The sequence below is a fragment of the Pollachius pollachius genome (assembly GCF_949987615.1).
Source record: "Pollachius pollachius genome assembly, chromosome: 2".
NCBI classification, from domain to species: Eukaryota; Metazoa; Chordata; class Actinopteri; order Gadiformes; family Gadidae; genus Pollachius; species Pollachius pollachius.
In genome coordinates, this window is record NC_136935.1 from 3,382,485 (window position 1) to 3,409,861 (window position 27,377).

At 48.8% G+C, this 27,377-nt stretch overlaps 2 protein-coding genes across 2 annotated transcripts; both read left to right on the forward strand.

The window, feature by feature from the left end:
• The first annotated feature begins 913 nt into the window (after positions 1–913).
• On the forward strand, positions 914–16,538 carry fam135a (family with sequence similarity 135 member A). Its single transcript, XM_079758876.1, has 21 exons — positions 914–1,165; positions 3,001–3,129; positions 4,192–4,271; positions 5,529–5,668; positions 6,078–6,148; positions 6,252–6,425; positions 6,527–6,653; positions 7,449–7,602; positions 8,298–8,375; positions 8,835–8,884; positions 9,204–9,362; positions 9,604–9,677; positions 9,797–9,951; positions 10,257–12,279; positions 12,766–12,926; positions 13,455–13,546; positions 13,683–13,780; positions 14,131–14,282; positions 14,597–14,707; positions 14,822–14,935; positions 15,315–16,538. Exons 2-21 carry the CDS (start codon positions 3,053–3,055, stop codon positions 15,518–15,520), a joined length of 4,296 nt encoding a protein of 1,431 aa, XP_079615002.1. The 5' UTR covers positions 914–1,165; positions 3,001–3,052; the 3' UTR covers positions 15,521–16,538.
• A 1,145-nt stretch (positions 16,539–17,683) lies between these two features.
• On the forward strand, positions 17,684–27,341 carry LOC307071665 (FERM domain-containing protein 6; the record flags this gene model as incomplete). Its single annotated transcript, XM_079730718.1, has 14 exons — positions 17,684–17,785; positions 20,148–20,390; positions 20,747–20,837; positions 22,177–22,256; positions 22,487–22,563; positions 23,162–23,360; positions 23,580–23,735; positions 24,090–24,155; positions 24,775–24,843; positions 25,332–25,506; positions 25,898–26,266; positions 26,565–26,687; positions 26,869–26,936; positions 27,042–27,341. The coding sequence occupies exons 2-14, from the start codon at positions 20,313–20,315 to the stop codon at positions 27,339–27,341; spliced, it is 1,851 nt and encodes a 616-aa protein (XP_079586844.1). The 5' UTR covers positions 17,684–17,785; positions 20,148–20,312.
• Positions 27,342–27,377: the final 36 nt, after the last annotated feature.

Consider the following 27,377-nt stretch of genomic DNA (forward strand, 5'->3'; position numbering starts at 1 on the left):
AGCTTAGATAAGTGTATGGATAATAAATACACCTAGTTCTTCATGAAGATGATATTCTACTATTCAGCATCATCCTTATTAAGGCATTGGTGGTGGACATTAAACTAAATTGACTTATTAGTTAGTCTTTCAGCAGGTGGCTTAATCCAAAGTGATTTACAGTGAAATTAAGATACAAGGAACAGGCAGAGGTTAGGCATCGCTACCTATAGTTGACATTGGGGTTAAAAAATCCCAATATCCTTTTGGGTTTGAGCCAAATATGCTAACCATTATCCTGCCTTCTATCAAGAATGGTTATGTGGCTCTGAGTTTGGACACTGTGAACTCAGTGGAGGTGGTGGATAAATATAAGACAACGTGACATTGATTATCCAACCTGACTGTATACCGGTAATATGCTTACTGAGAAGACAACATAAGAAAATGCATAAAAGTATTCAGCAATCTGTTAAGACTGTCTGGGTAGTCTACTTTATGTGTATGAGCGAAGAACTGGTGATAAGAACTTTGAGGTAATTTCCCATAATGCATTTCGTACAGGCATAGATATGAAAGCTTCATCCATCAAACCTCCCAAAACTGTTGTTTTAACCTTGCTCTTTACAAGGGATGGGGGTAACCTGCAGAATAATTTATTATTTATTTAACTATTATTTTTAGTAATATCGTTTCAGCAGTTTGAATGAGGTTATCACTCTCTATATACTATTCCATAGAGAAAAAAAAGAAAAAGAACGAATAATAAAGCCTTAGAATAACAGTTGAGCGCTGCTTGCAACACTCATCTAATGACGTAGCCCTGGATTATTTTCTCTATTGGTGCACATTAAATTGTGGAGATGCGCAGCAAATGCGCAGTCAAATGTCCGCTGCCAGTGCGCAGTGAGCGAGCGACGGGGGAGCCGCGGAGTGAAGCCGCAGCTCACAGACAGTCTGCAACAGAGTGGTTAGCTCCGTTGGCTGGTATCAAACAGCACACATTAGAGACATGTACGGTCGAAGTAGGAGGTACAAAAATAAGAAAACGATCGTGTAGAATTGTCCGCATAGGGTTTGCTCTACCAATGCCTCGTAGTGCAAAGGACCAGAGGACTCTGTTAGCAGGAGCTAACGTTGGCTAGCCAGCTAATGTTTTGTAGCCAAGTGACTTACCGATGCAATGGTGAGTAGCGTTAGCTGTCCTTCTTTTCCCAGCGCTTTGCCTAAACGTTTAGTGAATGGTTCGTTTGACAAGTGCCGGTTGTCAGCCGGTATGAGGCCGGTGGTCATCCCATCATTGATCCACCGTGGTGGGGTTCGGTGTTGTTTGCTAAAGTCCATCCATACCGTACCTCTGCGACCTGACCCGAGCCCAGATTTGTCACCCCATGTCCCGGCTGGGCTTCTTCAGCCTGGTCCACACTACTGTACAATTCAAACTCACACCATGCTGTTAACATCGCGTTTCCTAAACTTTGTTTACCCGATGTAGAGTTTTCACGAGATGGCAGAAATGTTTCTCGTCCACCGACATTATAACGCCATACAATAATAATTACTGCTGGAAAACAGCTTGATGCTTGCTTTTTATTACAGCCCTTTTGCATTAGTTGTTCAACTTCACTAGACTTCATTGACTGTCAGGTACCATTGGCTAAATGTGTTTTACTTAGAAATGTATAAGATACGTTGTACTTAAACACTACAATCTATTGTTCAATTGGTTTTAAGAAAAGAATAGCATTGTATTCCCATAATTTGCGCATGATGACGCATGCACTTGTGGGTTTACTTTTAGTGTACTTCTTCATTCTTAATCTTCAAACCACCGCAATATAAATAGGTCATGTCCACCCTTTCGAATTCAGAAACCTCAGCGTACTGGTGTATTTATCCTACCACACTACACTACTGTACCCAAATAGGGTTTATAACGCAGTGATTGTGCTCTGTAACAGGCCCGCTTGTAGCATGGGATGCAATTGAAGTATATTGGCTATTTCAATGCAATGCAGTTTTTTTGTGGCTAGTGATGGTCGTTATACTTATATCTGTAGACAGTCTTCAACTTCAAGTGTTGTCCTAATCATTAAGCGTATGCTGTCAGAGGTTTCTGTGGGTAAAGTGTTATGAGTCAGTGCATGAATGTATGTGTAATGTAACTGTTTATTTTGTTTAGCCACAATGTATGGTTAGTCAAGTCAAATAAAACGATAGTCAAAAATGCTCCTACAATGCATATTTTATGTTATGATATTTATATATTCCGTTTTGAGATGCAGCGTTTCAAAAGGAGTCGGGTGGTGATAATCTAGAAATTTACTTACCAAAGTCCTATTGATACAAATTAATGACGGTTGACAATTAAAGTAAGAACTTTATTTCATCCCATACATTGGAAATTAACTTGTTATGTTATAATGGAGGAAAGCGAGAGCAAAACTATCTCCATGTTGCTCTCCAAATTGTCTGTGTGTTTGTCAAGATCAAATAGCTGCTCTTGTTGCCACGGGCGATGGTTTCACTTCACGCTTTTGACAACCAATCTAAAGCCTAGCCATCATTTATTTAAACTGAAGCTGGTTTGGTTGTTTTTTATTACAGCCCTTTTGCATTAGTTTTTCAACATCGCTAGACTTCATTGACTGTCAGTTGCCATTGTTTAAAATGTGTTTTACTTAAAAATGTAGATGAATGAGGATGAATGTAGATATTCAACGTTGTACTTAAACACTACAATCTATTGTTCAATTGGTTTTAAGAAAAGATATAGCATTGTATTCCCCTAATTTGCGCATGGTGACGCATACACTTGTGGGTTTACTTTTAGTGTACTTCTTCATTCTCAGTCTTCAAACCACCGCAATATAAATAGGTCATCTTTTTCCGGGTTTCAATTCTATACTTAAGTGCAAAAACGTACATTAGGCTCTTAAGGTAGCTGAAAAGCATTGGTTCAAACAAAGTCATTTTTTTTGTTTTAGACTATTCACCATGACCTGTACATTCCCCTGAAAGGCCTCCAGGTGTGTCCCCGATGACCTAAGGCACCCCCGGCTATAACACCAAGATGAGTGAAGTCCAGGCCACGGTGGAGTTTGCTGTGGAGCTCCACAAGTTTTACAATGTGGACCTGTTCCAAAGAGGGCAAGTATTCAGCTTCTCCTCGCTGCACTTTCGTTTTCTCTGTGTTCTCAACATGGTGTGCATGTGAGAGTTTGCTGTTTCAGAGATAACGTGAAGGATAATGTTCAATTGTGGTGACGGTAGTACACACAAACTCATGTTCCCATATGTTTTCCCAAAGAGAGTAAAAGCTGTCCCAACCTGTGTGTGCACATCCTGTACACCGTCTGGGCAATTCCACTGAAAGACAAATATTTACCTGGTGCTTTTGTAACTGTTTCTGACCCTATTAAATCTGGCCTCTTTCGCTTTGAACTTGATGTTTTAAATAGGTGCAAGTTTTTAGAGAAGGTTAAACAATACCAAAGCTACTCTGGCTTCTTCTTTTTTTGGGTCAACAACACTGCAGTTTCAGTTGGGATGTGAGACGTTTACCTGTCCAACCAGCTACTTTGTGTCTTTGGTGTGAATCGGTTTTACAGGAAATTAGTTGGTGTATAGACTGGAATGGATATGCATGCTCCCTGCTCTGCTCCTGGCCCCGCCCATCATTTGCTCTTCATGTATTTAGTTGAGTCAAATTAATATATTACACTTCTGTCAATGGTTGTCAGGTATTTTTGGTTGGGCTGTGTTGGCTAGGAGCCTGTGGCATTACGCAGTGACAGGCAATGCCAGTTTATTGTTCCCCCAATGTGTTCACCGTATCAATAGAAAAAGGGTCTAGAAAGAAACGGGACCCGGCCATAGTAGAGCGTTTAACCTTGATGGCACATTGTGGCTGGATATGATATCACTACAAAGTAACTCGGTAGTGGAAGGCTAATTCGAGCTCTCTGCGCTCATCAATGCTTCAGGAGATCAGGTTTACTACATGAGTGACTGTGAGAGAAAACGTGTATTACTTATTCATCAAAGACGGCGGTTGCCTTTCCACAGTGCTTTATCTTGCAGCCCTGCTCGCTCCCTCAGCCTTACCCGGTGTTCTCGGCCGAGCTGAAATGGTCTGCTCTGGAAATGTGCTTCACTGTGTAATGACGGCTCTCACGTTTACTGTTGACTTGTTTTTTTTTTTCCATGTAGGTTCTACCAGATCCGGGCCAGTATGAAGGTCCCTCCCCGAATCCCAAACAAAGTAGAAGCCAGTCTGCTCCACCCGGCAGGTTAGTTCACGCGCTTCTAGAGCCGCTCCATTATGGAAAAAATCATAATGACGATTATTTTGGTTAATATTGAAATCACGGTTATTCAAACGATTACTTTTGAGGTTGAAAACATGATGTATTTATTCAGCATGTCTCTCCCAAAAAGAACTTTGTAACTGAGAACTTTGAAATTTTCGCCTTAAAAAAAAATGCACAAAATGGTCAAAAAGAAAATGTTCCAATCTAAAATAGTATACAGATATGTATCCAGCTGTTCTGCCCTTTCTATAAAAAAAAAAAAATTGATTTATCGCCCATCCCTACGCGCCTCCATATTTATTAGTTGCCTCATCTAAAGAAAAACCTTAAAAAAAACAGATAAGCCTGTCCAATATGTTCCCAAACGTGATGTTTTGTTGTTGTGCAGATCATTCCTTTTCACGGTGCACCAAAAAAATCTTACACGTCCCACAATTCTCCCTCTCATTAAGGAGGTTTGGGTTCCAACATGTAAGGGCACTTTTGTGTCAAAAACAGGATCAATTATTAACATGCGCGTCGCCTCGTTTTACCCGAGCTGCTATCGACCCGGTATTAAACGCTTGCCTAATGGCACAGGAAAGGTGTTGACAGTGATTGGCACGGTGTTGCTTTATTCAGTGTGTTATTATTCTGCTATTGGCAGCGAGCCCTCTGGGCCTTATCTCACAAGCCTGTCCTTGTTCTCCGCATTTCTCGGCAGCCTGGTGCTCGCCTCTCATCCCCTTGTGGGAAGAGAGCTCTGCTGCTTCAGTAGCTCAAAGTCTGTTTCTCTGCCGCCACAAACAATAATACCATGGCCACCAGTTGGATCAAGAGAAGGAAACGTGACTAAGCCGTGCAAATAACATTTATTTATTGTATCCAGGCAAGGGTTTGAGTTTTGCAAGATATGCCCTGCTCTGGGTTTTTGTTGAGTTGTCTAGTTTTAATGAAGTTGTGCAACGTAGAATTGCATGAATGTATGAACTTCGTACTATTCAGACTATTAAGCGGAAAAATCTTGGTAACAATACCATAATAACTTTTCACCGGTGCATATAAAGTATATGGCTCTGTGGCTTACACACGGTTGAAATAAAGAGTAATCTTTCCCTATGTATACAATCATGTTGATTTTGAGGTTTATCCAGTGCCAAGTGCCAACTAATGTTCTATCCAAAGGTTGAGTTTCCAAGACTGCTAAACCAGGGCTTAGTTAGTCATGTCTGCCTGTCTTTGCTCTCTGGTGCTTAGGCTCAGATCTGGCCTTCCCAGCCTCAGTCCAAGAGGACGTCATCAGCAGCAAGACCTATCAGATCCTGTACAAGAACGAGGAGGTGGTGGTAAACGACGTTCTCCTCTTCAAAGTCATGATGCTGTTGGACGAGAAGAAGGTATGCATCGCAAGGGCAGAGGATGTGCTCCAGCTTCCTCTTCCATCCCCAGCTATCATTTCTTAAGGGAGTGATATTATGCTACCAGGTGGGAGTGTGATTAGCCGCTACAAGCCGTTTGAAAATGTCCCTTTCCCTGCGTTTTAGTGACCTCACTAGTGGTGTCCAGTGTCCACCTAGATGTATGCTTGATAGATCTGTCTACCAGCCTACCCAGTGGACTGTAGAAAATGTTTCTTATCTATGCGTCATACATCTAGGTGGACAGTGGGCACCACTTGTCATGGCCCTAAAAACAGGAGAAGGCAGCCGTTTGAGATTCAAACTGCTTGTAATGGCTAATGACACTCACCGGCATAAGATCACCCCTTTTCACTGGCATAAGATTTGTCCATTGTCCCATCATAAGGTGGAGGAGTCCCTCAATGAAATGGATTTCCAAATCGTCCTGGAGTTGTTCTTCACAGATGGGGACTACAGGTGAGCGTGGCCATGACCCACCCCATTCACCCTTTTGGAAGAGGGTAGGGTTGGAGAGATGGCCGTGTTCTCTCCTGCTCATTCCTTTTCTCTCTGCCCGTAGTTCAGAGGACCAGAGCTCTCTCCAGAGCATTAGCAGCCGCGTCCTCCGTTTGCACTTTAGCCTCCAGAAAGGCATCCACCAGCAGGTCAACATTATGTTTGACTACTTCCACCTGTCGGTCATCTCCATGACGATCCACGCCTCCCTGGTCGCCCTGCACCAGCCCTTGATCAGGTGGGCCCGCGCGGCGAACGCAGACGACGAGGCAGCGCTCTACCCCATGGCACTTGACCCTCGCTACCTGTTAACCCTGGGATTCCTTCTGTCTGTGCCAGTTTCCCAAGGCCGGTGAAAACCACATGGCTGAACCGCAACGCTCCGGCACAGAGCAAGGACTCGGTGATCCCCAACCTGGAGAGCGTGGTGTTCGGGAGCACCTATGTGAAGCAGGTGTCCCCAGACGTAAGCCCAAATCAAACGGGCCTCTCCCTTGAGAAGCCTCTGTAAGCTGTCGCTTTCTAAAAACGACTGGGATGTTGTTGAGTTGGTAGTGGTATTAGTAGTAGTAACAGTAGTGTTCGTGCTAACACACTTCCAACAGCCACGCTGAGTGAGGCTGCTGACAGATAAATAGACCGAAAAATGATCAGGGCCCGCCATGATGGTATTTAGCCTCATGGGAGCACTGAGATAGAGTGGGCCTCCGTTGAATGCATCAGAGTCACCGGAGCAGATCGGAGGCAACGTCTCTCATCATTCTGGAGTACTGGCTAATGGGCAGCTCGGGAATACGAACACGCGGGCCGCTTTTCATTTGCTAAAGGGGATCGATGTGGAATCAACCACAAAGCATTCCAGCATGGAAAAAATGGAGAAGGATACATTGCAGTGAACGGCAGGCTAATGGTGTTTTGGTTTGTAGCGCTCGCGTGGTAAAGACGCAGCGTAGCAGAGGGCCACAAGCCGACGCGTTTCGTTTTTCATTCCAGTGTTCTCCAATGTTCTTTCCATCTTTTGGATGGAAAAATATTGACAGACCGTAGTTAAAATGACGTAAAGGTCAATTAAAAATATTAGAACAGATACAACTTGTGTCTTATTTAAAAAAAAAAATAAAATAAAACAAATAAAGCGCCCATATTAAATGACCGGCAGGTAACCCCATCCAGGTGAACAAGGTCGACATATTTGCAATACATATCATTTCCTCACCCCCTCCCCGGTCTAACCGTATCACCCCCCCCCCCCCACCCACAGGGCCGGACATTCCTGGTGTCTGAGCACTGTCTGCAGCACGCCCACAGTCTGCACCATAGCCTGTGTGCCAGCCTGCTGCTGGCCTACCAGGGACTGTTCGGCTACTTCACCTCCCTCACCAAGAACCTGCCCACCAACCACCGCATGGAGCTAGGTAGGAAGCACCAAGCCCTGTGGTGACTCGCTCGGGGCCACAGAAGCTTACCTTCGCCGTGGTCGCATGGTTCCTGGAGGCTGGCGCAGAGCAGGGCTTAACTGTGAGGCCGCGGAATGATATTTGGGATATTTGTATTCGAGCATGTTTGAGAAATGCGTCTGCTTTTGTAAATGAGTTCAATCAACCTCCAAACAACGAATTGAATAATGCAATACTAATGGTCAAACAATGATTGTTTTTTTTTGCATATTCAGTTGCACATTGCACTTGCTGTCTTTATTAAGTGATTAGTTGTGTAATTGTGCTGTGATTGTCCATGCTTTGCGATTTGGTGTTATGTTGTCAAGTGGCTAATTATCAGTGTCATTGTATTCTCAACCCCATCCATTAACCAGTTTTGACCCTTGTCAGTAGCCCTCCACACCAAGTAACCCATTCTAACTCATTGAGCTAATTACGATGAGCTAATCCTAATCAACATCCAATTCTAAGTCTAAAACATTAAATTCTTAAATATTAATCTGCACGCTAAATCAATGTCACCCCAGTGCACTGCTCACCCTACCTTTTTAACCGCCTTGACGGCCCACTAAAATGTATTCCACGTACGTGGACAGACATGATTAATCCATCCCAGAGTCGCAAAATAACAGCCGGAAGGTTAAACATGCCTATATGTGCAATCCTACTAGCCAAGCCCAGCATGCAAGTCCTATATGAGCGCGTTCTCAGAAGACCTTATCCCCGAAGCCAAAGGCACGTCTACATAGGTACGTTCAGACCCTCGTGGTTCCTCCACTCAAGCTGCCTTTGCCATTTCCTCCTCCCTTCCTTCCTACCTTCCTTTCCTCTACACCTCTGAAGTATCCTCCTCCTTGTTAGCAGTCAGTCTCCTCTGTAGACCCCCACCATTTTCCAACGACAACATATACTTGATACTTTTTCGTCACTGGCACCTGTGGCCTAGATGAACTCACCCTTCCTTTTCATGTTCAAAGATGGTCCGAGAGCCCCATGCCCTGGGGTCTACTCCTTATCTGTCTGTCTGTCTGTCTGTCTGTCTTCATACTTGTGCGCTGTCCTTCATCTGTGCCAGTGGGACGGGGACCCCCTGGCACTGTGGACTTCTATAGCTTGTGCAGCCGCCCAGAGCAGTGTTCATGTCTTCATCATGGGGGGGGGTGTGTTGTGGGTAGACTGCCACTGTAACGATCTTCTTCTCTCCGTAGAGGAACTTGACATAGAGGCCCGCCTGGCTCAGCTTTGTAAACAAATAGAGGTATGTTCTGATGTGTGCCGACCAGTCTTGTCTCTCGTGGTTTTGCTGTTGTTTTGTCTCTGTGGTGCTTTCAATCGTTCTGGGTCGGGTCCCTTTTTAATGAGGCAAACGCAGTTGAGTGGGGGCGCTGGAGCCTGTTTCATAATTAATAATAAGTAGGGACTTACTACCGCACTGTGTCTTTAAAGGGAAGCCCTCCGGACTGTGACCTTAACAACCACTACACTACATAATGATTATAGTTTTTTATTATGTCCTACGTATAAACCTCACTCTCTCATTCTCTCTCTTGGTTTTTCTCCGTCTCTCGCCCCAACAGCAGAAGGTGCAGAGCCCTGACGAGCTGGCCGAGCTGGTGAACATGAACCTGGCCCAGCTCTGCTCCCTGCTCATGGCGCTCTGGGGCCAGTTCCTGGAGGTGGTGTCCCTGCAGGAGCACGTGTCGGCCCTGCTGGCCGCCGAGCACCACACCCTCCGAGTGAGCTCCACTCCTTCACGCACGCACGCACGCACGCACGCACACGCTACGCACTACACTAGCACACACACACTATACACTACACTAACACGCACGCACACATTACACACAAAAATGTTGTCCCCATTCAAGGCATCACTTCTTTGTCTGGATTAGCATCAATCCCGGGGCAAGCTTTGAAGCTGGCCAATCGTATCTTTCGTCTCTGCATTTTTAACATTCTGCGATGCTTTGTCTGCAGGTAAGGCGGTTTGCCGAGGCTTTCTTTTGCCTCGAACATCCACGACAAACTGCCTTGGCCTACCAGGAACTACAGTGAGTTGTGCTGTCAAAACCCTGACCCCATCCCTTGACAAGCCTGTACTGGTATCGAAGTGCCTACAGGTGTTGATAACCGTGAACTGGTTCTGTTCTTCCCCCCCCCCCCCCCCCAGTGCTCACAGCCACCAGCAGATGACCAACGCTATCAAAGGTTCGAGCTACTTCCTGTCCTTGCCACCACTTCCTGTGGAGTGCGCCGACTTGGATGGCGACGTCAGTTCCCTGCCAATCATCTTCGAGGACCGATATCTGGATTCCATCACGGAAGGTCAGACACGTAACATCCTCATGTCGTTCAACTCCATTGGTTTCCCGAATCGAATAATTATAAATTGTACAAGGAACCCTCTAACCTGGTGCATCATAAAACATACGCGTGTTTACAATAAGAATTGACCCGCACACATGAATCATATCGGATCATTCAAAGGAAGATTGATTTGAGGAAAAAATAAGAGATTGCATAAACTTCTTCTTCTTCTTCCTCTTCTTTGTCTGCTGCTCCTCGTCCTCATCCTCGTCCTCGTCCTCGTCCTCCTCCTCGTCGTCCTCCTCCTCCTCCTCCTCCTCCAGACCGTGACGGGCCCTGGCTGGGCATGCCCGGCACGCGGAGGGGCTCCGTGTCCGGTGGAAGGACGGACCGGTCCACCTCAAAGGACGGCGGGGGGGCCTCGTCAGCGTCCGCGGCCGTGACGCCCGCCTTCCCCCCCGCCGCCTGCGACACGGGCCACGCCCCCATGGACACCACCTGGCCGGACAGCTGCGAGCCCCCGCCCAAGTCCAGGGGCAAGTCGGTGAAGCTGAAGAGGACCTCCAAGACGGAGAACACCGCGAAGAAGCTCATCCGTCAGGGCTCCAAAGACTCGGTGGTGCTGGTGGGCTACAAGAACCTGCAGGCGCCGTACGCCGCCGCCGCCGCCAGGCACAAGGGGGGGGAGGCGCCGACCCGTCAGGAGAGCGACCGCGACACCACGACGGGGGACACGGGCGCCCACTCGAGGGCCGCGGCGAACAGCGCTCCGGGGAACTGTTGCTCCGCTGCCATGGCGACGGACCCCGGACAGAGTGCCTACGACTCGCTGGTGGAGGACAGCCTGGCCGCCGCCGCCGCCTACCAGAGAGGCCACCCGAAGACCCCCGCCGGCTCGGACGCGCGGCAAAGGCCAGAGCCCGCCCCCGGGCTCCCCACCCTGGCCCAGAACCCGCCGCAGAAGCCTGCGGGGGTCCGGCACATCGAGGTGAAGCCCAGCGCCGACGACCCGTTCCAGGGGGACAAAGTGACGGTTCTGCTGCCCCACTGGTCCGCCGGGGCCACCCCCAGTGGCGCCTTCCCCGAGACCCCCCAGACGAACCTCTCCGGCCTCCGGCCGTCCGCCGCCGACCCTGTCCTGGGGGCGGTACGGCCGGCCCGCCCCGGTCCGTTGGTCCAGCTGCAGGTCCAGGGGGACTGTATCCGTCTCCCGGACGGCGGCCTCCCGTGTACCTCCAAGCGCCTGTCGGACTCCGGCATCGACAGTGAACCGTGCTCCCTGGCTGCCCTCCAAACCCAGGGAGTCCTGGGCTGCACCGGGCTGGCTGCGGTCGATACCGAAGGGGGCCTCCAGGGGGTCGTCATGAGCCCCGCACCGGGCCCTGCGCAGAGGACCAGCGGGGGGGCGGGCGGGCTTTTCCCAGAAGGCACCGGGGCGGTCAGGGGAGCGCAGTCCTCGCTGACGTCCATCAACTCCCTGCCCTCAGACGACGACGACGAGGGCTGCGCCAGAGGCCCCTCGGGGCCCGAGGGGAGGAGGCCCGGCGTCCTGATGCAGGAGCAGAGCTTGGTCTTCTCCGGGGACGGCGCCAGCAGACCCGCCGTCGGCTCGGCGCCGCGTTGTCCCCTGCCCCCAGCGGCGCAACACCCCCCAGGCTCCGGCTCTTCTCCCCCTCCCCCGGCACACCCGGGAGACCTGGACCCCCGCTCCATCGACATCGACTTGGAGCCGGGGCCCGGGCCGGCCAGAGAGGCCCCGCTCCCCCCCACGGCCTGCCCCTCCAGCGCCTCGGCCACCAGCAGCACGGACGTGGTGAAGCGCGGCCTGGTGGAGAACTACTTCGGCTCGCGCTCCAGCACAGACGTGTCGGACATCAGCCCCCTGGAGGCGTCCGGCGCCGCGCCGGGCGTCCGGACGGCGGCGCCCTCCGCCGCCGCCACACGCGGGCCCGGAGACGGCTGCGACGCCGCGGTCGACCGCAACGAGGAGGAGGAGGAGGAGGAGGAAGACGACGACGACGACGACGAAGAGGAGCACGAGAGTATCCAGAACGGCTTCTACGAGGAGGGGGACGGGTACGGCTTCGCCAACGGGGTCGCCACGGCGGTCGAGGAGGAGGAGGAGGAGGAGGGGACGGCGCAGATTGGCGCCGTCACCCAGGAGACGCGCCTCCTGCTGGAGCAGCTGAGGCTGGGCTACCTCCAGGAGCCCCAGGAGATGGAGCAGGCCCCCATCTGCCCCAGTCTCCCTGCGCCGGCCGGCCGGGGGAGGCCGGGCGGTGCCTCGGTGTCCGCCTCCTCCAGCCTGCACTGGTACCAGACCGCCCCCGCTGCCCAGATGAAAGCGTGAGTAAAAGATACACATCACCCGGGGGAAATAAAGGGGCTCCAGCAGCTCACAAAAACACAATAATACAGACTGTAACAAGGTAAGTGACGATGTGATCCAAATTTGATTTAATCCATAAAGATATTGCAGTTCACATAAAAGTTAGTCGACCTTAAATGTAAACCAAAATTTATGACGCTGCAAAGTACCTTTTTATGAAGTGTTTATTGTGCCGTAAAAAAGGATATTGGAAAATGCCCAGGAAAGATGTGACTGTAACCGCCCCCCCACCCCACCTGATCCCCACCAGTTCATATCTCCTTCTCCCCATCAGTCGTTCCACCCCCTCTCTGCCTCCCAGAGACCCTCTCCTATAATTCCCCTGCTCCATTTTCAACCTACACTCTTTCTCCTTTTTTTCCCGGGTCGCACCGCTCTGGGTCTGCTCGGACGTACGTACCACTCGGATGCACGACTGTCGCCCTTTGTTCTGTTCGTGATAGCTTCATCAAAGCCAAGGAGGACATGAAGCAGCTGAGGTTACCCGGCTTCCTGTACAGCGAGATTCCCCAGCTGGCGTCCACCGTGCCCTACTTCAGCCTGGAGGAGGACGAGAGCTGCGACGAGGGCATCCATCTCATCGTCTGCGTCCACGGCCTGGACGGTAGGAGCGCTCCCCCCTTTTTTTGGATTCTCTGCACCTTCTACCTCGGGAGGCCGGTGCGAGTGCGACGTTGACGTAGCCTGGCTACTGCCGGACCAAGCTCCATCGTAGATTGCACGTTGGTCTGGGGAGGCTGCCGTCATTTTCTTCAGCACAAGAGGCGTTATCGACGGGCCTAGTTCAGCTGACTCTGTACGCGATCGGCTGCTCGCCGTCGCTTCCCTGTCGTCGTTGTGTTAAACCAGCCAATAGCGCGTCAGGGGGAGAGGCCAGCTTGGTGATTGGCTCCCGCGAAAACGTATCGGAAGTAGAAAGAAATGTATTGCTCTTCTCCAGACCCTTCTGCCGGGCGAAATCAAATCGCTGGCAGAACGGGCGGGGGGTACCCAGTCTAACGTTGACGTGTGTGTGTGTGTGTGTGTGTGTGTGTGTGTGTGTGTGTGTGTGTGTGTGTGTGTGTGTGTGTGTGTGTGTGTGTGTGTGTGTGTGTGTGTGTGTGTGTGTGTGTGTGTGTGTGTGTGTGCGCAGGCAACAGTGCGGACCTGAGACTAGTGAAGACTTACCTGGAGCTGGGGCTGCCGGGGAGCCGGATCGACTTCCTGATGTCTGAGAGGAACCAGGTAACGAGGCCGGTCCCAGAGGAGACACCTGCTGGTTCTTATTTCTGCGTAGGATGTGACGATGTGGTGCTCCGCAGGTTTTTTTGTTCATGTTTTGCTTCTTCCGTTTTCTTCCGCTAAATCTGTACTTCCACAGAATGACACCTTTGCTGACTTTGAGTCCATGACAGACCGGTTGCTGGATGAAATAGTCCAGTACATCCAGTTATATAATCTCACGGTGTCGAAAATAAGGTGAGCGCTGCTATTGATTTCCGTGAAAACCTCGCCAAATTCTAACATTGAACAGCAGTCATCTGAAAATAACACATTTCCTTTTTTTGTAGCGTAATACCGTTTTTTTCTATTGCTGAATTTCTTTCTTTTTTTTACCATACCGTCTGTTAAATATATCTTCAAACAATGCCCCCTGGTGGCAGTTAGATCTTAAATCACACAATTCCATGCACACGTTTCATGCATGACACACATGCATGTTGATATACAAGATTCAGTTTTTGCCAAACCCAGTTGATACTTCTTTGTGCTTTCATGATTTAACATTTGTATGCAATAGTTATGTTGGTGCGTTTGTTGTGTTCCAGCTTCGTGGGCCACTCCTTGGGGAACCTGATTGTGCGGTCGGTGCTGACCCGGCCCAGGTTCAAGTGTTACCTGAGCAAACTGCACACCTTCCTGTCCCTGTCCGGACCTCACCTGGGCACCTTGTACAACAGCTCCGCCCTGGTCAACACCGGTGAGTTGCCGCATTCATGGAGTTCATCTCCGCTTGATTCATTAATTTAAAGGGCCCCTTTTCAGCCTACCAGTTGGTACAGTCCAAAGGGTAGGCTGTAGGATGGCACTGGACACTCCCGCCCAGAGTCGATTTTGATATGGCTTGTAATGGTTAATCAACATCAAAACTTCACAGCCCATAAATTATTGATTGGAATAAATGAATATAGAGATGATGGATGGAGTGTGATATGTGAAAGGCATGCATTCATTATTTTTATATCGTTCATATACTTGTTATTGCTTTTCTGTTTTAACTACGCTCCATCTCAGGACTATGGTTCATGCAGAAGTGGAAGAAGTCCGGCTCTCTCCTGCAGCTGACCTGCAGGGACCACTCTGACCCGCGGCAGACCTTCCTCTACAAGCTCAGCAAGAAGTCTGGTAGGCTCAGCGTTAAACCCTGTCTCTCTGGGGCTCCTGCGCAGTTGAGGCCGGATTCAACACCAAAAACAGGCCAATCAGCGAATGGATACCAATGAGTTCTTCCCGGTACAGGTCTGCAGTTCTTCAAGAACGTGGTGCTGGTGGGGTCTCTGCAGGACCGCTATGTTCCATATCATTCTGCTCGCATAGAGATGTGCAAAACCGCACTCAAGGACAAACAGACAGGTGAGTCAGAGCACAGCTTGTGTGCATGTTTGTGTGCGTGCGTGTGCATTCTTCGATATGAAATGGTTATGCGGGTGCATGTCTTAACGTGTCGTGCTCGAATACTGACGCAATGGCATGCTGGAGCAGGATGCTTGCCGTGCGTTTGGTAGTTATTGTACATTTGCATTAGAGATTTAGTATTTTCTGTTTTTGGTTCTACAATCGACTCTCGACACCCTGTTCCTTCATGCATTCCCGCTTCCCAATTATAAAAAGTCCCCCTCCCTCAGACTGATAGCTGCAGCCATCAAACGGCATGTGCTGTATTGTAGCCTCCATTCCACTCCCCTCTTGACATACAATGAATCACAGGACAGTCAATGGTTCTGCATCATAGGTTCTGTGTACGCGGAGATGATCGAGAACCTGCTGCTGCCCGTGCTTCAGAACAAAGAGTGCAACCTGGTGCGCTATGATGTCATCCACGCCCTGCCCAACACGGCCAACTCCCTGATTGGTCGAGCCGCCCACATCGCAGTGCTGGACTCTGAGATCTTCCTGGAGAAGTTCTTCCTGGTGGTGGGCCTCAAGTTCTTTCAGTAGAGGAGCATCGGTCACATGACTGTGTCGAGAAGGAGGGGAACCCTACCAACAGGAACTTTGAGTTGGTTCCTCTGCTTGATTCTGGTAATCTTTAACGAGTTATTTTCTTTTATTTTTTTTGTATATGCATATACTTCCCTTCGGAAGACACTTCGAACAAAATGGGCATCACATTCTCATGTGTCATGTAACTAATTACTTTTTTATTTAAGTGTCTTTATTTTTCCCATGTTTTAATTGGTAAATATGGAGTTTGCCATTCTGTATTTCTTTTTACTGCCAGTTGTTTTGCAGGATTCTTGTTGTTTTCTGTTGGGATGAATTAAGGGTTGGGGGGGTTGGTCGGCAGGTCATTTCAAACATCACATGGTATATTTTAAGTGTTATTTATGTATTATTTTGTGGACTTCACCGACTTCCATACCGACATTTTAATTTTGGTGCTGAACTGGAAATATAGCTGCTACAATTGAAATGGATGTTTTTGGTAAAGCGTTCCAAGTAGAAATCCGCACATCTTTGCATCAACGTCTTTTTCCACAGATTTTAACAACACTCTCTGCGTTCATTTGCACCACAATTGCATTTTACAAGATTTTGTACTGAGAATGATCATTTGTAATATTTTACTTTTTTATATCAACTATATCATCGTGTAACATAGTTTTTAAAGTTAACCTGGCAGTGGCATTGGTGTTCTACTATTTCATGTTCGTTGCCATTGCTGGATTCTGCACAGTCGTCCAACCTGGTGTTGGGAGGTGTAAGCTTTGCCTAAAAATCAACAGTTTGTCTTTGTTTTTTACAGGGGGTTGCAAGCATTGGTCCTAAGTGAGGGGGAAAAAAGCACATGTTGGTTATTTAAATGTATTGAGTAATTGAAAGTATTCGGTTAGTATCATTTGGGTATTATTTATGTGTTTTAAATTGGAAGGTATTGAATTAAAAAAAAATGATGTTTCTTGGTAATTAGTTCATATATGTATCATCAACAACCTGGACATTAAATATGCATATTATTAAGAACTCACTGTATTGCTGTTTTTACTTGACCAAATAAGAAAATCTCTTACGATCATGTTTTAATTTGTGGCATTGAATAATATAAAATGACTTTATAAAATATACATATATATATATATATAATATAAAATACATTGAAGATACAGCATAACAATTAGCAAAATTACAAACACAGAGTGACGATGAGTCATATGTTCTCAAGTTCTCGTTGAAACGACATTTTACCCGACCGACATACTCACTGACTGACTCAGCGTGCTTTCATTTCGAGTGGATCTAAATTTGGAAAGAGGGACGGATGGGGGGGTGCCCCCGTCTGATTTAAAAACTGGATCCCCGAAAACAAGGGGCGCCCTTTGTGAGCTGGCAAATGAAACTCCCACACCCCCTCTTTCCCCGCGTCCCGAGTCTCCCAATGCACCGACTAGTGAAGGCCGTTTGGGGAAGGGTGGTGTTGCGGGGTGATGTCATGTGGGTCCCAGTCCAGCGAAGGGCCTAATTTACATACACTGGCTGATGGAAAGAGAGGCGACGAGAAAGAGATGACAGAGTGGGACGGAGTCAGGCTTTAAAAAAATGGGGGCGGAAAAAGGCTGAGACCATTTCGTCAACGTATATAAAGGGTCAGACAAAAATGTGACAAGAAAATCCTTCTTATAACAATGGGTCGATAAGGAACAAAAAACTCCAAACCAACAAAAAAGTAATTATATTCATGCAGTATGTATATTGTGTGCAAATGTGTAGGCAATATAGTTATATATATATATAGTTATAATCGCTCAAGATAAATGTAGGACAATGTTAAAAAATTGCATTCTTTCAGGACGTCCCGAGAAATATGAATAAATTCGAGGTACTGGAATCCGTGACAAATCTGGGTAAACGTTTGCGGCATTGTGTACTGTATCCAAGTTATTGTGCATCGAACTTGCTCTGTTTGGTTCCCATATTGAATTGAATCATCCATTCAACAGAAAAATCACAATATAAATGCATATTTGAGTCACACATTTAGGGTTTTACGCATAGTTTAAATTAAAACTACAACTGAACACCCCTCTAGTAAGCAAAGTGGTATGCTCCACCCAGAGCGCTTCCACAGTACGTTGGTTGAAAAAAAGTCAACACGCGATTTTGGACGCATCTTCCCAAGTGTCTGTGGTGAGGCTGGGGTCGAGTTGAATAATGTGCATCAACAGGTGTTTAGGGAGTTCAATTTCCCACTAGTATACTCTGAAGGTGAGTAGGTCTTCTACTCTTTTCGTCATATCGCATGTGCTGCTTGTTGTACACAAACCCTACATAGCCTACATAATACATATTGGAAAAAATGCGTTACCGAGAAGGTTTAGACATGTTTAGTGATGTGTGTTTGGATCTGAGGGGCATGGCTTTATCAACTAATAATTTGAGTCCCTGAACACAGTGAGTAGTGGTTCAAAAGTTAAGTAACCAACTACTTGTAGCCTGTGTTGTTGGTTGAACCTTTTGAGTTTTGAAATTTATATGCAAATTGTGTGACGGCTTTTACTTGGACATGGGTCTACACATAAACCTACTTTACCGATATATGGCCCCATATTGTTGAAGATATTTTTATTTTATCTTTTCCCAGTCGGGTCTCTTTGATTCGTTGGCATGTGTTCCCCAGGGTTAATTGTTTGTGCTATAGATTGTTGAATTGCTCAATGACAAAGTTGTTCCCCCGCACGGCATGTCGTGAGAGATTAGAGCGGTTTTAAGGGTTGCAGATGGCTGTGCTGGGCGATGCAGGGCCCGCACTGGTGAGTATGAAGTGGGACATCTGCAGACGTCAGTTGGGGCTCACTGATGCACGACTGTGGGTCATGACGGTTCGGATCGATTCATCAACCCAACTGAATTTATGATTTGCTTTGGGCATTGGTAGCCTACGTGGGACTGAACAGGTCGAACATGGAAATCTAAGTGATCATGTTGTGATTAATATACTTGGAATTCCATGTCCCATTTTGTGACTAATTTAGAATTTAGATGACATGTTCCCCATGCAAATGTAAAATATCTTGCTGACCGTAGATCTATCAGAGTTTACTTGTTCTGATAGTGTTTTGACATTCCTCACACAAAATATTAAAAAGGATTTGTTTTGAGCTTCCTACGACTCTTACCCATAAACATGTAAAAGTATCAACTAAAATTAAAGTGCATGATTTGATGCTAATGACTTGGCTTCAAATGCATCTGGGCTCCATTTCCAACATCTCAATTTTTGTTGTTGGTACAAAGTGTAAAGCAGTCCCTCGCTGTGATTAGAAAAGTACAATTACATCACACATATTTGGCCTACATCATGCTACCGATGTACCAATGTGTACAGGCCTACATATATCAGGGTGTATACTATACACGCACAGATAACAGTTGGGTTTAGCTGTGAAAGCTGTTGAAGGCTACTGGATTTTCAGGTTGGTTAGCCGAGATGGGCAGGTGTGAGTGATGCTGTGTTTGAACATGTTCCTTGAACTTGGTGAGCAAGTGTTTCTCCTGCAAGCAAATAATATCTCCTGCGCCCATACCGTTCCTTTTGTTTACCTTAGCCTACCCAAGATGTATGTTGAGCTGCCTTGCTTGTAGGTTATGAAGATTAACATGGGATAACTGCATATGTGAAGATTTTGTGATTTTTGTCTGTATGCGACATGTCAACTCATTTTTCAGCATCTACGTAGTTGTGTTAAATTAACACTGGTGTGTGTGTGACTGTAAGGGGGTATGTGCACCATTGATGCACAACAAGGCTTCAATAACATGGATAATTAGGGATCAGGGTGTTATTGGTGAACACATCATGTTTCTTTGATGTGGATTATGCATGTAGCCAAGATGGATTACCTTGGTCTTTTTGTCAAATTGTTGTGCGGCGCGGGATTCAGACTGGGATTAGAATCATGGAGCTGCACTCATTCATCAGATTAATTGATTCTGAGAAGTTAATCAGAGGATAGAGGTCAAGATAGTAACACAACCTCCCTCCCATTGTCGTACAAATGTTGTCAGGGAACGCATCATCTCTTAAGTAAAGAAGATTACTTCAGACAGATATCGTTGTTTGCCTTTCATAGTTTTTTTCCTCTGAACTCTAAATCTCAGTGCAGTCATGTAACATTAAAACTCGGTTCTAAAACAGCATAACTTGTCTGTTTAGTTGAACCTTATAACCTCTTAAGAGGAGGAGTATATCTAGATCGATGGGGATGAATGATAGTCTCCCATCTTTCCATTTAGCTTTAAGTTATGGCCTATTAAGGTGCCATAAATGTTTTTCATTTGATGTGAAAGAATCAAGTGAATACATGACCTGTCACTCAACCGTAGATTAATCATCAGACGTTGGGCCCTTGAGGCATAAGAGTTTTCAGTAGGGATGCACTGATATTTCCTGGACGATATACTGATATTCATAATATCACTAACTGATTCCAAAGGCTCATGTAGCGATGCATTCCTAGCTTCATACACCAGATCAGGATTTCTGATGAAATACACAATGTTTCCTTTTAGAAATTCCGGTCAGGTTTCCTCAATCCCCCCCCTAATGATTGCTCTTTCACTCCTGTAGACCAACCATGGAAGATGAGCTACCGCCTGAATAGAGTCGTGGGGAGATAAAAAACAAACCAAACAAGCAGCCTTTTCCCGGAGAAAACGAAGGGTCTTGAGGGAGTTTGATTGACGGCGACCTGCGTTCATCCGACTCCGCCCCCTCACCCCCCCACTGGACGACATGTCGGTCTTGGCCAAGCCGGAGAGGACCATTTGCGTCCTCCTCCCCAACAAAGAGCAGCTCGATGTCCCCATGGGGGTAGGTGTGGCCATGAATCACCCCTATGTCTTCTCTATCGCCGTGGTGCCCTGATAAGGAACATGCCGTTTGTTCTTAGAACATCCTAGGGAGAGATTGTCTGCCTCCAAAACAAAGGAGAGTTTCACATGATCTCACAAACATTATCGCAACCCCCCCCCCCCCCCATTATAATAAGAATAATAACAACTGGTTATTCAAGAACTATTGGTCATTAAGTACCAAGATGACGGGTTTGAACACCTTTTATGGAACTTCAGAGCACATGACTGAAACCCTCCCTATCGTTCTCTGCATCGCTGGTTGGTGGGTGCATGTTGACTCACACTCTGCTCTCCCCCTTCACCTCTGTCCAGCTCAGGTCCACCGGCCTGGACGTCTTCAATCACGTGGCCGCGCTGCTTGGGATCAAAGAGCTGCACTTCTTCGGGCTCACCGTGGTCAAAGGTAAGTCAGGCCGTGTGGTGTAACGGGCGACCCCTGTAACATCTGTGACCCGGAAACATATCGGCTCTCGTGATCCTGAGAGGAGCGCAAGACCGCAGCATGAGGTAGGACCGGCCTCGGTCCATCGGATGGATAACGTCTTCACGTCTTCGTACGTGTGACTGGTGATGGACTTTCGGACGAGTTTGCGCATCACAAATCATGGTTTAGGGTTGTTGTGGCTCTTTGTCATTTGGTGTCTGTTGTACTCTTGTGTGTGGCTGTTGACACACTGGGGAAAAATGGGGATTTGCCTTCTTTCACTGGCACAAACACCACAACAAAAAGTCCCAACTCACCCACCCCGCCCCTTGGATCATCATAAAGGAGCCCTAATCCTCTTTTAAAAAAATCTCTCATTCCTTTTGTACCCCACCTTCTATATGTATTTTTTTATAATGGTTGGATTGCATTGCTCACCGCACAACACAAGGGGCCTTTTGTTTTTCCGGTGTTTGGCCAGGGACCACTTAGACTCTGGATTTTCGCAATATTAACTTCATTAAGGCAGGAATGCACTCCTGGCATTCCAGCTCTTCAGTGAGGGGAGGGAGGGAGGGAGGGAGAGAGGGAGGGAGGGAGGGACTGGCGGGGGGGGACTCGGCGGAGAGAGAAATGAGGAGGAGGGGTTGAGGAGGAGGAGGAGGGGGGATGCAACTCAGCAAGACAAGAGGAGCGTTACTCACAGGGGGGGGTGAATAGGAGTGCGGGTGAGTCATAGCGTTGGGGGGTGGAGGAGGGAGGGAGATACGGTGAGAGGAATTCTCCCTCTTGTGAGGCAATCTGGGAAACGTTATTTGTCAAATAGTTTTAACATCTGAAAGGGGAGACAGGAGGAGGGCTTGCGACATTGTAGACAACATATCCGTGGCCTTGTACCAAGGCCACGCAGTTTCTGGGGCTACCAAGAGATCAGTGTTGGGATTACCGTCACAGTAATGAATGTGTTATCGTGTCCCAACTCTGAGGCAGAATGTGACGTTAACCGTACCTCCACCAATGTTGGATTGATATAGAAAGAAAGAACCCCCTTTCGTCATTGATACCCACTGCTGATTAATACAAGTTGGCCATGAATCAATAATCAAAGGAGGCAAAACGTGTCAGAAGGCGGAACGGTTAGCGTCAACACAGCCGCCACTCCTGGGGGAAGCCTCACTCACTAACGATGCAACAGGGTTTTTCTGCCTCTTGTTCTTCCACTTAATTGCGGCTATTGTTAGGAAAACCTTCCGCTTGGTCGCACTGTTCTTTTGTTTTGTCCGCTGACTGTGCTCTTGTTTCCGTTTGTTCTTCCCAGACAATGAGCACATCTTCCTGGACATGGAGGAAAAACTGACAAAATACTTCCCCAAAGAATCAAAGACGGATTCACCCAAGGTACAGTTATTGAATAAAAGAAAACGGGCACCAACAGATGGCGTATGTAGCCACGACATATTGACCATTTCATGTTGCCCATGCACCCCATTGACCCCTCAAGTCCCTGTTAATTGTCCGCGAGCCCCCATACTGTCCTACTTACGCTTCCCCACTCACACATACTGGTGCTTTAGCATGACAAAAAGAGATCCCTGCATGGTGCTTACTGAGCGTGTTTGTCGTCGTAGGGGCTACCGAAGAGGCCGCTTCCTCTGGTGCTCTTCCTCAAGGTGCAGTACTACGTGGAGAACGGCCGGCTCATCTGGTACGTTCCCGCACATGTCCCGACCATGACTCGCTCCCCTGAACGGGAGCCAGCTCTCTCTGTGACTTTCTTCGCTCTGCCTGGCATGCCTCGTAGCGTGCCGCGACACGTATTAGTCTGATTACCGGTGTCATATGTTGCCTTACTGTTGTCTATTTTGCTCCCTCCACCACCACCACCACCAACACCACCTGAAACGCCACCACCACCACCTCCACCACCACCACCTCAACCACCACCACCACCACCACCAACACCACCTGAAACGCCACCACCACCTGCACCACCACCACCTCAACCACCACCACCGCCGCCACCACCGCCACCACCGCCACCACCACCGCCACCACCACCAACACCACCACCACCTCAACCACCAACACCACCACCACAACTGACAACACCTCCACCACCACCACCACCAACACCACCTCCACCACCACCACCACCACAACTGACAACACCACCACCACCACCACCACCACCACCACCACCACCACAACTGACAACACCTCCACCACCACCACCACCACAACTGACAACACCTCCACCACCTCCACCACCACCACCACCACCACCTCCTTCTGCTCGGCCCCAGTGAGCGAAAGGCCCGGCACCTCTACTACTCTGACCTGCGGGAGCGGGTGTTGCGCTCCGAGTGCCGGCAGCAGGAGGAGGTCTACTTCCAGCTGGCGGGCTACGCCCTGCAGGCCGACCTGGGGGACCACCCCCCTCTGGAGGAGGTGGAGCAGGGGGCCGGCCCCCGCTTCCAGCCCAAGGACTTCTTCCCTCCCTGGGTACGTTGTCCGCCGCGATGCGCCCGGCTGTCTCGGGAGATCATTGAGTTGAGGTGTTCCAAGGAACCGGAAGCCGTCTTGAACCATTTTCACCATTTAAATAACTCTTCCATCCACCTTTTTAAGATCCATTTGAGTGCTGCGCGATAACAACGCAGCAACAGCCATTCACTAGATTGCAGCTTTTTGACGTTTTTTTTTTTCCCTCGGCGCTTCCAGATCGTGGCCAAGCGCGGGGTGAACTACCTGCTCTGCCACGGGCCCAAGGTGCACCGCGAGCTGTCGGGCATGTCGGCGCGGGACGCCATCTTGCTCTTCATCAAGGAGTCGTGCCGGCTGGAGGACGTTCCCGTCACCTACTACAGGCTGCAAAAGGTCAGGGGTCAACGCACGCCGCTGTCGTACCGAACACGCCGTTCCACCTCCTCCTTCTCGCCGACTAAAAAGGGAGAGTTTCATCACGTCGGCGCCGATGAATGAATGACCTCACTTGCGAAAATGAATCACTTTTCATACCAGCTCCTTTTCCTCTCCCTATTTTAGAGTAAAACACGCTGTGGGTAAACATTACCCATGATCTGCCGCTTGTGAAATCGGTTTTTAATACTATTTTGAAAGCAGCAGTGTTTTGTCTTACACTCAGTGAACTATGAGGGAGCTCAACTCTGACACGGCTTGTTATCTGACCTCTCAACCCCCCCCCATCATCTGAATTATTCTTCTCCCCAGGACAAGAAGGAAGACCGAGGAACGGCCCTACTGGGGTTGACTCTGCGAGGAATGCAGGTTTATCAGGTGTGGACGTCGGCCAGATGAAGTAGGGGCGGTGGTGTGTGTGTGTGTGTGTGTGTGTGTCTTTGTGCGTCAACAACATACGTCAGCAGAAGGGTGCTGGGTTCCCTCAATAACCCCCTTAACCCCGTGGCCCTGCTCGTGAAGGATCCTGTGAGCGAACCATGTCAGGAATGTGTGTGTGGGTGCGTGTGTGTGTGTGTGTGTATTAACATGTGTGTGTGTGCACGTGTGTGTGCATGGGCACTCCATCCCTGTATCAGCAGGGGAGGAGGAGGTTTGGGGGCGGGGGGGGTGTTGTCAGTGCAGTCTGCCATCTCCGTCATGTGTTTGATCCGTCGGGGGTGGACCATCTGCAGGGATTAGGGGTCTGGTTCTGGGGGTGATTATGTAGCCAGCGGGCCGTGAGATATCTCAGAAGGACTCCTCAGCCCCCGCTCAGGCCACAGTCCAGATGGCCCCAGCAAGCAAGAAACTAAAACTGGAAAGACAGAGGGATAACTGATATTTAATTAGTCGAATTTGTCTGTATGATATGTGAGGGTTGATCTTGAATGGTGACGGTCGTGCCGTTATCTTTATGTATGTTTCATTCTTTTTTCCTCGTTTTCCTAACGTAAAGGAGATGAACAACCTACGTCAGCTGCTTTACGACTTCCCCTGGTGCAACGTCGGACGGCTCACCTTCTTGGTAAACATCTGAATACTTAAAATTCTGTTCAGCTGAAATCAGGCAAGATGTCTCGCTGGCTCATTCCACTATGGGCCAAACATGGAGGCAATACGCCTTGTAGCGACCCAAATGAATAATTGACATCGGTTAATGCAGTAGTAAGCATTAAGTAGGAACTCACTAAGGGTGAATTAACTGTTTTACTTACGGTCTAGTAATCAATGGTGTTCATGTTTACTAAGGTAATGTAAACTAAGGTATTAATTTATACATTGTTTAATATGGTTTACCAATGACAAGCATTGGTAAATGACTACTAGACCATTAGCTCACTGTTAATCAACTATTGAGGTAACTGTTTGTTAATGTTTATTACTGCATAATGTTAACTAACTGCCAATTATTGCACCCTAATTGTCAAGCCAAGCCCTGGTCTAGCCATCGCTGTACTAGTACATAAACACCAGTGTGTGTATAACCCACCCATCTGCGTCCGCTCCCTCCAGGGCAAGAGGTTTGAGATCCAGCCCGACGGCCTCCCGTCGGCCAGGAAGCTGGTGTACTACACGGGCTCTCCGTTCCGCTCGCGCCACCTCCTGCTCCACCTGAGCAGCTGCCACCGGCTCTACCTCAGCCTGCAGCCCGCCCTGAAGCACCTCCGCCAGCTGGAGGACACGGAAGGTAAGGTGGAGGAGGTGGGGGAGGAGCTGGAGGTCTGAGGACCGTCTAGATCAGAAGATCCCAGCCTTTGGCTTAAGGTGTACCACTCGATTTTTTTGCCCTGATCTTTCATGGACCATCTCATGTAAAAACAGCAAAGGAAAGGGAGAAATGCACCTGCAGTCGCTAAGCAGAGTGCCAGTGCCCCATTTATACAAAATAAGGTCAAATAACCGACGCTTTTAATTTGAAATATAGTTTTCCTATTTCAGGGTTAGGTTTAATAGTTTGCAGTTTAATTCTCGCATTCTTCTAGGAATTTTTTGACATGTTTTTGGTCTTACAATGAAGAACGCCTCCGGTCGGTCTCGTGCCTCTGATCAAAGCGCCCCCTCTGCTCGTGTGTCCCCAGACCAGAAGCGCTACCGGGAGTCGTACATCAGCGACGACCTGGACACGGACCCCCAGGGCTGCTGCTGCTCGGAGGGCAGCCCGCGCCTCTCGCGCCGCTCCACCTGCAGCTCGGGGATCGAGGTGGACGGCCGGCACCACGGCAACGTCTCCATGGAGATGGCCCCCGTGGGGACCGCCGTCTCCGCCGAAGGGGGCTCGGATTGCGGGCGGCGGGCGGAGAAGTGCTTCAGCTCCGCCGCCAGCCACGGCTCCTCCCACACCTCCGGGGTGGACGTGGGCGGAGTCAATGCCCCCGCGCAGGGCGACGACGACGAGGACTCGGGGGACGAGGTGGTGGAGTTCGACTCGGAGGGGGTTCTGAAGGAAGGTGAGTCGTGTGTTTTGGGGGGAGTGGCTTTGGAGGGCTGACTTCTCCAGCTTTAAAGGACCCCTATTTAACCACCGGGTGTAAGATTGGCCATTACAGCCCTGCGTCTTAGTGACGTCACGTGTGGGAGGTTCCAGCTAGGTAAATGATGGATAGGTAACGGCCGACTGATCTATCCATCCTACATCTAGGTGGACGTCACTGAGGCACACTAATCACACTGACACCTGGTGGTAAAATAGGGGCCCTTCAAGTAGTGGTTTTATTAACACCGTTTTGGTGCATTTCCTTTTCTTAGAGTTGAAGAGAAGCAGAACAGAAGAGACTCTGGTCGACGACCACGTTGACAAGTTTCACCTGGCTGATCTTCTCCAGGGGATATCGGTGGACTTTTCCCCCGTCAAAGACAACGCCCCTCTCCGTATGGATCACCTCTCTTTTTGTTCCCTTTTAAATCGATGAATCGTTCCGAATCCGTTCCTTCTATATGCTAACAATTTTCCTGTGGTGGAACCTCGTCCGCTGCAGTGAAGAGAATCAATCAATCACGTTTCATGTATTTTTCTGAACTGAGCTAATTCATGTACTAATCGATTCCACAGAGGGTGAAGGAACTCCCCCCAACAACGACAACCACACGGTTCAGCTGCGCAACAGCAACCTAGCAAAGGTCCGCTGTCTGTTATTCACCTTCGCTTATCGCATCATTTCCTCCTCCCCCCCGCCCACTTCCTGTCTCACCACCGGCCCCCGTCTGCCGTCTCTGTTTTCCCAGGTGCTGCAGTTGAGGGCCCCTGTCTGCGTGGACCGCCAGAGCCAGAGTCTAGACGACGTGCGTCTGTTCCCGCCGCCCACCCTGCTGGGCAACGCCCTCCTCCCGGACTCCTCCCTCAGCTACACCTTCGGCCTCCCGGGCCCCCAGGTCAACCCCAAGGGCCCCTCCTCGGCGGACCCCCGGGGGTACTACCCCCCGGGGGTCCGCCCGGCCAAGCCCTCCTTCTACGGGCGCAGGGCGCCCAACTGCCTGTCCCTGGACCGGCTGGGGGAGGAGCAGCTGCTGGAGTTTATACTTTAGACGGACGGACGGACGGACGGACGGAGGGAGGGAGGG